Here is a 12,712-nt window from a genome sequence, read left to right as displayed (position 1 = left end):
AATAAACTACTTGCAATACTTAAGTACAAAAAATGTTGAATACTTTAGTACTTCTACTTAAGTGTTGTGCTTAAAGAGCACTCCAACTTCTACTCAAGTCACTATTTTGATAAGGAACTTGTACTTTTACTCAAGTATGTGTCTCTAGTACTTTATACATCTCTGCTGCTGGCAGGACCATCGAGCAGGAGGACAGCCTTGAAGCCATCCAAAGTTGATGCTATCCTTTTTCTGCATAAAAACCTGGATTAGCCTAAACTTTGATGGATGGATCATGTAAATTGTTCCCATGTTTCAGTTTAGCCATACAGTTTAAGAGAAAATAATGGTAAGCGTGATTTTCATTTCAATAAGCTGCATTTGTGCTACGTTAATGTTTTGTTAGCTTGAACCATTTTTGATAGACCTTTGTTCATTTAATTTCAATTGGCTATTTGATTGGGCCCTGTGTTAACGTGCTTTGTTGCCCCGTGTGCACGCTGATGCGCTCATCTGTAAACATTTCAGAATGCCTTCCTGCAGTTGCTTAATAAAAGCTTTCCACATTAACAAAAGTACACGTGTCATTGGTATGAGAAAAATAAATAGATTTTAACTGTCGGGCTCGGACATAAATATCTTCATGCCTGTCGGGCTCAGGTCGGGTTCGATTACTGCTCTGTCGGCCGCGGGCCAGGCTCGGACAGAAAAATGCGACCTGATCCGCGCTCTACTGCACATTAGGGCTGAACGATTAATTGCATTTGCGATAATATTGCGATATGCTATAACGCGATTTCCTAACCGCAAAGGCTGCGATTACAGTCTGGTCACGTGACACGCGAGAGTAAAGTCTGCAGAAGAAGCATCAACTTGGCACGTTACACATATCATATGCCTGGCCTAAAAGAAAAAAAAAACTATTTGTGTTTGATCTATCTAATATTGTGTTGTTCATACTATAGGCTACTATCATCTCTCCAATGATTCTGGATCGATTCTGAGCTTAGATTTTAACTGCAGGTGCGCGGTGGCGCTGCGTGTGTTTTAGAAACACCCGTATAGAGACAGAGCGTATTTAGGCCACGCCCACACCGGGGAGGAAAACAATCCAACGCTCTCCATTGACTTTGCATTGCGTGAGGCTGCCTCAATGTCATTTCGGACTTATAACAAAAAACAGAACAATGTCTAAAAGCTGATATGTGACAAGGTGTACAGCAAACAAGCTAAAAAACACAGAAATAAGTTTTTATAAGCTGTCGACCCAAAAAAACGAGCGTTTAAGAAGATAAAAGTGGATACAGGCAATACGAAGTGAAGCTTCAGCAGGAAGAATGGGTAAATTTTGGGATCCTGACACTCAGTATGTCTCAGTATGTGTATGTGTGCAGTAAACATTTTGTCACTGTTAAGTCAAATATCCAAATGTCCGTTTTATATATTATATTTACTGTCGCTGATTACGTTCCCCTCTAGTTGTCGTAGTTCTCAGTGTAGGGATGTGACGGTGAGGAAATTTTCCCACCGGTTAATTGATGTGTGACAACACCGGTAATACCGGTATCACCGGCGGAGGCTTTTAAATCACTAATTCTATCTAACCGAAAGTAACATGCACACGACCGCTCTGAACTGAAAACGCGCCAGTGCGCACACACCGTGACTGACGGCTCGTCTGTAAATGCGCGCTCTGTGAGGCCATGGGTGCGTCTCAATCAGTTCCCTAGTTCAGTAGTCAGGGCACTGATCAAGCATTGATCAGTCTATGATTGAGATGCACGCCATGAATGCACACTGTTAGTTCGTCCGTAAAGCCTCGTTTATACTCGACGCGCCCGCACGAGCGCGAGGGTGCGCGCGGCAAAAATAAATCCACGCAGCAGCGTAGCGCGGAGGCTCGCACTGCGGAGCCAGGCGAAAGTAAACAATGCGCGCTCTGTGCGGCCGTGCACATTTTACTTTCGGTTTTTAATCAGCGCCAATTCGGCTGCGGGTTGCTTGAATTGTGGGTTCATTAGCCTATTATTTTTAACGAAAAACACAACAACAAAACAAATGACAAACTCCCTTAAATAGGCGCTTTTACGTTTCGCTTTGAAACCAAATCTTCCGCGATCATCTCAGTCAGCTCCTCACTCTTAAATCTGATGAATGACTCCTGCCGCTGCCGAGACTCACGGTCGGATCCTGCTTTATTAAGCAGACACGTTCAGTTTTTATTTGTATTGTCTGTTCTCTAACTGAACTAAATTATTTTATTACTATAAAAAAAAAATCAAAAAGACGGTGGGCGGTGCCACGGTGGGCAAGTGATGTAACCGGTGTGGAGTCTGGACACCGGTAACACCGGCAACACCGACTATCGTAGCAAGCTTATCTCAGTGTAATATGACTTAATGTCTTAATGGCCTGAATCCACTTTTTTGTACTTAAACGCTCGTTTTTTGGGTCAACAGCTTATAAAAACGTCTGGGTTTTTGCTTCTGGGTTTTGTTTAGTTTGCTGTACACCTTGTCACATATCAGCTTTTATACATTGTTCAGTTTTTTGTTATAAGTCCGAAATGACAAAGAGGCAGCCTCCCGCAATGCAAAGTCAATGGAGACGGTTTGATTGTTTTCCCCCCCGGTGGGCGTGGTCTTCAGATTTTGACGCGTGTCGCTCTGTCTCTATTCTGATTGCTTCCATTATATCTCTCTCTCTCTCACACACACACACACACACACACACAATCACGCACGAACCATAAAATAATATTTCATAACGTTCGGAAAGGTTGACGGCGCGAATTGCAATGACATTCACAGGCTTCTTTGCACAGGATAAGCGCTGTGAGAAACTGATGTCACGCTTACAGTGTGTGTTCTCGCCCGCCGGTATTTTCCTTACAAATGCTCAACGAAGGCTTCATTCATGTCGTTAGAAACTCACTGACAGAAGGCTTTCCATTTCAAATGTTCACGCGGCGCATTGTGAAGAGTGCTTGTGAAGTTGCGAACACGCGTCTGTGCGCGTCTCAAAATGCTTTTATGACGCAAAATTAATGTTAACACCATCAGTAATGTCTTAATGAATTAAACAGACAGGGCAAAAACATCTTATATTTCAAAAGAGATCTGTGCATTAGTGTGAATGCAGGTCTCCCGCTGTCTATGTCATCATTAATAATCAAACAACAGTAAAGCTGAGAAAGAGAAAAATCACTCACAGTTCAGACACTCTTAAATACTGAAAGCACTCTTTGTTCATTGCTTGTAATATGTTTTTTTGTTTCTCTTTATGATTTACTACTTTATGTTTTGCAGCTATATTAGATTATATATTTAAAATTATTAACATGCAATTGTTTTAATTAAAATGTTATAATGTGTAGTTATTTTACAATGCTTATAATTACATATATCATAATAAAAAACAAATTAATTATTAATATTAATCTTATTAATTTATTAAAAACTTAAAAAGGAAAAAGTTCAAGAATTGTTTTGGAATCGGATCGTGACTCCCAGAATCGGAATCGGATTGTGAGGTACCAATTAAAGATTTCACCATTACTATACAATAATGTATTGTTGAATAATACAGAAGATAAAGAGTTTAAAAAATAATCGCATATTAAATCGCAATTGCAATATTGGTAAAAAAAATCGCAATTCGATTTTTTTCCAAAATCGTTCAGCCCTACTGCACATGCGTAAAACCTCAAAAAAACCTCAGAGATGATACAGACATCATAAAGTTCTCATGCTATTCTTCTGGCAGGGTCATTTTATTTAGCAAAATATCACACCATTCATTGATGCATCCAGGCAAACCCTCTTTCATTCCTCTTCTAAAATGTTAATTCCTGAGATTCGATTTGTTAAAGGGTTACTTCAGCGATTAGCATTAAGCTTTGTATCAGTAGAAACCCGGTAGTATATTCGATTGATCGTACTTTCCCCCCTCATGTCCCCCTGAGACGAGAGAATTATGCATTTTATTTCTGGAAAAAATCCTCTGATGAAGCAAATATCGTCATTTTGCGACATTGGAGGATTTAGAAGGAGCTAGTTCCGCATGTTTTCAACCCGCCCATAGGGGTGGGATCTCGTGATGACTGAAATCTGACTCCTGCTGCGTCTGTGCTGTGACTTTCGTTCGGCTCACTGACACTTTATTGAAAACACACGTTCACCAAATTCAAAAATAATTTCACATTTCTACAACATAAATGACCCAGTTTAAATACACATTCATCTTCCCATTACTGAAGTACCCCTTTAACTGTTGCATAAGATCATAAAGCTTTATTTAAAAAAAAGTAATCCACCAATTCAGATCCGCACAGACTTTTCCAAGCACTGGCATAAAATTAGCTTAACACATTTGGCTGAATGTTATATTTAGGGGTTCTCCGATTGATCGACTACTGATCACTATCAGCCAATAATCACTATGGGATGATTGATCGGCTGTCTCTATAAAGGCAGATCTCAAAAAAACGAGTCTTTGCAGAATGTCATCAGCCTCATCACCCATGCAATAGACAAGAGTATTCACCTGGTTTCTCTCCGTAGACGAATACAGGTTACTTGACGAAATCGTTCAAATAGTTGGATCCATCTAGACAACCTACATGTCGTATTTTCTTTGAAAAAAAATAATGCGCGAGTCCATCACTCGCAGGAACTTAAAGTGTATTAACTTCTTCAGCTAGCAGTCGCTATCCAAACAAAACATACTCTCTCTCTCTCTCTTTCTCTAGCCCAGTGCTCCTCCTGTCATGATGCAATCCCACACACATTACCGTATTATTGCGAATATGACACAATACTCTAGAAATTGCAGCTAAATTGTCTAGTTAATATTCTTGTCTAGACACTTTAAAAATTGCAGCTAAATCGGTGCGTCCATTAGTAACATGTAGCTTGGCAGGATACAGCATTGCATAACAAGCTCCCATTTGCTGCAATAGCTGTTTGAATGAATTTAATTCCTTATGCCTCCACATCACTGAGGCAGAAAAATCCTGGTAAAATCAGCTAGTGTATGATGCTCTCCTTTCAGTCTTAATGTGACCACTCTTGGTCTGCAATTTAATACATTTAGGAATCCAAGAGCCCTCTTTGCAAAGACCTAAAATGAGAATGTTTTTTTGAGCTAACCTGTTCTACAAGTCGTCGTTGTGTTCGGTAATTATAGCAATTTTGTTTCAAGGGTTAGTTCCCAGGTCTGTGCGCCTTCCGATGACTTCGCTATAATTCTGTTCATTCTCGTCTAGGTTTCTCTATTACATTAGAGATTTTCTCTGTTATAGTTTGAAGTGCTTTTTCCAACACTGGGCTAAGTTCGTAATCCTTATTAGTATCCACCAAATTTTTATCTGGCCCATCAGCCAATGTATCTGCGGTCAGAACCTTTTTTTCTCCATTTTTGTGACAGGTCCCGCCAGGAACTATGTCAAAAAAAGTCTCTAGGGTCATACTACTCCAAATACATAACTGAAATCGTTAGTTTGACACCCCAATACACCCTAATAAATCATAATGAATCTTAAAAACTCTAATGAACACTTAAGGAAAACTACTGAACTAAAAACCCTACGAATCCCTAAAAAACAGCTTGATGTGACTGAGCTCAGTGAGGGACAGAGTGCCGTGAAAGCAGACTAGTGAGAAGATAAGTTTTACCTGTTTGACTTATGATGGTTAATGTAAAAAACGTATCGGCCAATGCCAAAAAAAAAGAAAAAACGATTGATCACTAGTCTAAGGGCAATAAAACAAACCAGTGAGTTAATGATCTGAAAGTACAAAAATATTTCACATTGGCTTTTCAAGATATTTTGCACAAATGGTACCAAATTGTATAGAAATATACAACTGAAGAAATAAAAGTATTTACGTAGAATTTCAAAAACTCTACTCAATTTTTAGTCAAGTGTAGTGTAGATTGTGACTGTACCTTCCTGATAATTGTGTGCTCCATCGGGCAGCGCCAGGAAAGGCAGGTATTTCCATTCCTCTGGGAGTGTGTTACTGTCATGACCCGCACTGGGAATAATGGGAGGATATGAGAATTCTACCTGAAATAAAAATAAAAATACAACAGTAGACTGATGAGGTCCTGAAAACTATAAAAATCAAGCATATTTTTAGCATAGCTCAAATATTTGAACAGCTTTGTACTCAACAAGTGTGACCTTAATATGCATTAAAAATAATATAATACCTTTGCATGCACAACATTTTAATTAGTAGAGCAAGTGAAGTGTTCTGAAAATTAACTTTCATTTTATTTCACTGTTTGGTTTTTCAGAACAGTCTCTTGGGTGTTTGTAAAATGTACAGATACATTTTGTAAAATGTAGAGATAATTACGTTTCCATTGATTGTAAAATTCGACATGTAAAATTGCAGATTAAATGCATGAAATCTTAGGAAACATTTGTCTGTAAATGTTGCTGCAGTGAATCACACGACTCTATATGACGAGAATATGTCAAAAACAGTCTTTAATCCAATAATCTAGAACAAGAAAACTCAGGAGAACTGGCAACAACGTAAAACTTAGATGTAAACATAGATGATAGCGGACACAGAACTAGGAAATATTGGGGCTTAATGATGCCTTCACGTGCTATCGAATATTTCATAATTCCCACTTCAGAAACCGTGATTACGAGTTTGTTGCATTCAAGTGCTTTGTTGTCGGAATGAACAGGAATCATGGAGGACACCAGGTTTTTTCTTGCCTATTTATTGGGAAAATCGTATTAAAACCAAACTTATATGTAGTGTTACATGCAATGACAACCAAACATTTACGATGCCAGAATCACTTTCTGACAATTCTGTAATTTCACAATACTCTAGAAATTGCAGCTAAATTGTCTAGTTAATATTCTTGTCTAGACACTTTAAAAATTGCAGCTAAATCGGTGCGTCCAATAGTAACATGTAGCTTGGCAGGATACAGCATTGCATAACAAGCTCCCATTTGCTGCAATAGCTGTTTGAATGAATTTAATTCCTTATGCCTCCACATCACTGAGGCAGAAAAATCCTGGTAAAATCAGCTAGTGTATGATGCTCTCCTTTCAGTCTTAATGTGACCACTCTTGGTCTGCAATTTAATACATTTAGGAATCCAAGAGCCCTCTTTGCAAAGACCTAAAATGAGAATGTTTTTTTGAGCTAACCTGTTCTACAAGTCGTCGTTGTGTTCGGTAATTATAGCAATTTTGTTTCAAGGGTTAGTTCCCAGGTCTGTGCGCCTTCCGATGACTTCGCTATAATTCTGTTCATTCTCGTCTAGGTTTCTCTATTACATTAGAGATTTTCTCTGTTATAGTTTGAAGTGCTTTTTCCAACACTGGGCTAAGTTCGTAATCCTTATTAGTATCCACCAAATTTTTTCTTGCCTATTTATTGGGAAAATCGTATTAAAACCAAACTTATATGTAGTGTTACATGCAATGACAACCAAACATTTACGATGCCAGAATCACTTTCTGACAATTCTGTAATTTCGGTCAAATGCAGGTTATTACCAACAGAATCCAATCAGAATTTAATTCATTTAATTAATAAATCGTTCGACTGGACCTAACTGTTATAGCCAGCAGCCATATCACCCTGTAGCACAAGACTGGTTTCCCACTGAAGCTAAGCATGGTTGAGCCTGGTCAGTACCTGGGTGGCAGACCTCCTGGGAAAAACTAGGTAGCTGCTGGAAGAGGTGTTAGTGAGGCCAGCCGGGGGTGCTCAACCAGTGTGGGTCTGTGTGGGTCCTAACACCCCAGTATAGTGATGGGGACATTAAAAATATCTTTGGTCATTAAAAATCCCAGGATGTAGGGGTATAACTCCAGCATTCTGGCCAAATCTGCCCATTGGCCTCTGTCCATCATGGCCTCCTAATAATCCCCATATAATGATTGCTTCATCACTCTGTCTCCTCTCCACCAATAAGCTGGTGTGTGGTGGGCGTTCTGGCGCAATATGGCTGCGGCACATTGGTGGTGGTTGAGGAGATTCCCCTCTTCTATATGTAAAGTGCCTAGAAAAGCGCAATATACAGTTGTGGTCAATTATTGGCACCCCTGTTAAATATGATCAAAGATGGCTGTAATAATAAATCTGCATTGTTTATCCTTTTGATCGTTTCATTGAAGTAAAATAATTGAAAGTAGGGGGTAAATCACATTATGAAATAAATGCTTTTCTCCAAAAAACATTGGCCATAATTAGACATGTGCCAGTAAACAGTAATACGATATACCGCAATAATGAACATGCACAATATTGTTATCGTGGGCACTTCAAAATACCGTGAATAATTATTTATTACGAAAGTTTCAGATTTTTAGAATGCATATTAAGAATAAGAATACTTTACCCATCAACCTTTTAAAATGAACAACACGTCAAAGAAGAACGCACACTGATGTAAACAGACCATGCATGAGCCGAGCGAATGTGTGAAGGAGACACGCTGAAGTGCACATTCACTCTCTGACAGCAGAGGGCGCTGACGGAACAGCAGAAATGCAGCCGTTTCCCTGGAAACCCTCATAAACAAAACGATATGGTGCTAGTCATCACATAACCTAATACTTAAAAACTTAAGGCTATTCATTTTCAAACTTAAACATTTTAAATAACTAAATTACATGCCCTAGATATTGTTTGAATATGTTCTGACTGTTATTCAATCACACACTTTACCAGAGGGCTCCATTATTTAACATTAGTTCATTTATTAACAAACTGAAAATGAAAAATACTTCTAAAGCATGTATTAATCTTAGTTAAATGTACATTTCAGCATTTAATAACACATTATTAAAATCAAAAGTTGTAACTGTATTATTTAATGGACCTGAGCTTACACTAACTAACAGTTGCTTTTTTAAACTAACATTATCAAAGAAGAATAACTTCTGTAAAAATGTAGCTATTCATTCTTTGTTAATTAAATGTTAAGTGAGCCGAATCATGATTCGGATCGCGTGTCAAACCGCCAAACTGCTGAAATTTGGCGATTCAAACCGCTGATTCGACTCGCTGATTCATAACGCTTCGAAGCTTCATGATGCCTTGTTTTGAAATCTTCATCACTATGTAAGTCATTATTTAGGGTTTTTTTGCGCACAAAAACTATTCTCGCCGATTCATAAAGTTATTTTAGAACCACTGTAGTGAGATGGACTTTGTAACGACGTCTTTAGTACCTTTTAAGGGTCTTGAGAGTGTAAAGTGCCATTGTGCCAATGGAGGCCTTTCAGAGCCATCAGATTTCAACTAAAATATCTTCATTTCTGTTCCGAAGATGAACGGAGGTCTTACGGGTGTCGAACGACATGAGGGTAAGTAATTAATGACAGAATTTTCATTTTTGGGTGAACTAACCCTTTAACTAGTGAGACATTATTGTAAAGTGTTACCTATTGTTCTTTATAATTCTTTTGCACTTAATCTGTTTTAAATATTTGTTCACTTTATACATTTTTGTCTATTGCTTTATTGTACTTAAATGTTTGGTTCTTTTGTTATAAGAAAGTTATTAAACCTGTTATAGTATGACAACACTTTTTTTGCAACTTATTTCAATATCGTGATAATACCGTATACTGCGATAAAAGCTTCAGCAATTAACCGCAACATGAAAATTTGATCCCGGCAAATGCCTAGCCATAATTATTGGCACCCTTTTATTGAATACTTTTTGCAACCCCCTTTTTCCAAGATAACAGTCTTCTTCTATAATGCCTGATGAGTTTGGAGAACATCTGACAAGATATCAGAGACCATTCCTTCAGATCCTTCAGATTCCCAGCATGGTGCTTCTTCTCTTCAGTTCACCCCACTCATTTTCTATAGGGCTCAGGTCAGGGAAATAGGACGACCATGGCAGAAGATTCATTTTGTGTTCAGTGACACATTTTTGTGTTGATTTTGATGTTTGTTTTGGATCATTGTCCTGATGAAATATCCAACCACGGCCCATTATAAGATTTCTAGGAGAAACAGTCAGGTTTTGACTTTTTATCTGTTGGTAATGGTATTTGCTAGTTAATCCATGATACCATGTATCAAAAGCTGTCCAGGACCTCCATTAAAAAAAATAGGCCCACAAAATTACTAGCAGTATATTTAAACGTGGGCATGGGGTACTTTTTTTATCCCTTTTCGCACCAAATACATCAGGTGGGTTTTCTGCCAAAAAAGCTCTTTTGTTTTTCATCTGACCACAGAACCAGGTCCCTTTTGAAGTTCCAGTCATGTCTGACAATTGAATATGCTGGAGTTAGTTTTTGGATGAGCAAGGAAGATTTTTCTTGAAAACCTCCCAAACAACTTGTTATTTGTCATCAATTATCTTGTCTTGTTATCAATTATAGGGGTTGTTAGATTTTTTTAAAAGCTTTCTGACCCCAAGACTCAACTAATCTCTGCAATTCTCCATCTGTGATCCTTGGAGAGTCTTTAGCCACTCAAACTTTCCTCCTCAACATGCATTAGGACGATATAGACACATGTCCTCTTCCAGGCAGATTTGTATCATCTTTAGTTGATTGGAACTTCTTAATTATTGCCATGATGGTGGAAATTCAGATTTTCAATGCTTTAGCTATTTTCTCACAGCCGCTTTCTATTTTGTGAATCTCAACAATCTTTTGCTGCACATCAGAACTGTATTCCTTGGTTTTACACATTCTGATGGATGATTAAGGGAATTTGGCCTTTCTGTTTCCTCATATTTATACTCCTGTGAAACAAGAAGTCATAGCTGGACAATTTCATGCTCATAGTCACCCTGGCGTGCTAAAAAAAAAGAAAATATAACAGGATACTTGAGAGATATTTTACTCATAAAAAATTAAGGGTGCCAATAATTATGGCCAACGTGTTTTGGAGAAAAACATTTATTTCATAATGTGATTTACCCCCTACTTTCTAAATCTTTTATTTCAATGAAAGGTTAGATTTTTGCAAATTTTTAAATAAAAGATCAAAAGGATAAACATTGCAGATTTAATTTTACAGCCATCTTTGATCATATTTACCAGGGGTGCCAATAATTCTGACCACAACTGTAAATATAACGAATTATAATTATTATAATTATTTATAGATTATATGTGTTTGTGCACGTGATATCAGGAAGCAGAGTAATACTTTCAGTGTTTCCCCTACAATGTATTCACAGCGGCGGGATTTTCAGCGCCACTGCAAAATCTTCACATGATCAGTAATATCACATTCACTTACACACTGTACAAGAGAGAGAGATTGACGATGGCCAGAGAACTAAACAAAAATGTAGTTTGCTTACACTTACACAATATCACAGGGCTGTGATATTAATCTTATTTTATTTTCGCTTCCAAGTATTATAAAAAGAAGATATGAGGTAAAACTATTATAAACTATGCTCGCGCATCGTCTAGCACAACTTCCTTCCCTTCAGCGCGCGCTGTCATTTCTCCCCAACAAACATGCATTTAACATCAGATTCAGCACAATCTGTGATTGTTGTCAAATGCACTCTCCACTTTGGCTAAATTGCAGAACATGTTAATGAAAATGAAAAGCACAATAATCCGCGCAATAGACGCTGTTTCCAAGTTCAAGGCGGGTGTGTGTGTACGTACGCTGCGAAATGGACCGATTTGCACATGTGCTTCGTTTGCGCGACTAAAGGCCTGTTCACACCGGGACGATTTTCGCGCGCGTTTATCGCCGACGTTTAACGCCTCGTGACTAAACAATGGGCGCCAATGTGAGTGTGCACACCGACGCGTAAAACGCCAGACGTAAAAGCGTCATTTAAAAAAAAAACGCCTCGGGTTCGTTTTTTTATTTTGACGCGGCGCGTAAAAAACTGGCCGACCAATGAGATCCGCGCTTTTGTTCACGTGCCTGGAGCTGCTGAAGTGACAGTAAAACACGACTTGGTGGCGCTCAAGCACAAAATCGGTCTTGCCGAGCACACACTGATACGACGAAGAAGTAGTAAGTAGACAAAGAAGAAGATAGGCTGCTAATTAGGGATGGGCATTTCAAGCAAAAATTATATTCGACGATCGCTGGGAATTATTCGATTTTTATTCGAAAATCGCAACTCCTCCCCCGCATGCACGCATGTAAAGGCTACACGCGTATAAACAGAGAGAGAGGGAGAGAGACCATTCACGCTCTCAATCTGTAGGATAACAAACTGTTTAATTCATTAGGGAATAGGCTATATCAACTCAAGCCATATATTTATTGTAACATGCTGAAAAACATATGACTGTAATGTGACATCGCCCCAAGTTACCTGATAAATGCCACAAGTCTACAGCGTGCGCGTGAGACGATGTGTTATTCTTCTGTTGTCTCAGGGCGTTTTAACTCTGGCATTTTAGTTCGGAATGGGGCACGGTTAGCATTAAAAATTGCTAATGTGAAAGCTTACCTACAGAGCTTGGTGTGCACTGAGGTACCGAACCCGAGAACACACAACCGGAGTTCGGTTGCTCTCGGAGCTGAGCCGTGATTCACGTGAATGTGCAAACACTCGGGTAGTAACCAGCGCATGCGTTTTAGCCGAATACAATGTCATTAGTTCAATAACATACACGTAAGAGATGATAGTGTTGATGATTTAGCTGAGATGCGATCGCGAGAGCGAGCCTGCAGTGTATTAGCGCATAGAGTGCAATCAGGGCAGCAAATTAATGGCAATTCACCGTCTCCTC

The 12,712-nt window shown here is 38.7% G+C and overlaps 1 protein-coding gene across 1 annotated transcript in view; it reads right to left on the bottom strand.

The window, feature by feature from the left end:
• avl9 (AVL9 homolog (S. cerevisiase)) overlaps positions 1-12,712 on the bottom strand; it is an 81,343-nt gene that overhangs the window by 55,075 nt on the left and 13,556 nt on the right. Inside the window, exon 3 of the mRNA XM_079846262.1 lies at positions 5,929-6,049. Within this exon, the coding sequence (XP_079702388.1) occupies positions 5,929-6,049 (121 nt within the window). The remainder of the gene's footprint in view (positions 1-5,928; positions 6,050-12,712) is intronic.

This window comes from Gobio gobio, assembly GCF_949357685.1.
Source record: "Gobio gobio genome assembly, chromosome: 20".
NCBI lineage: Eukaryota > Metazoa > Chordata > Actinopteri > Cypriniformes > Gobionidae > Gobio > Gobio gobio.
Note: the sequence above shows the minus strand (reverse complement) of the source record. Positions and strands in the feature narration are given on the sequence as shown.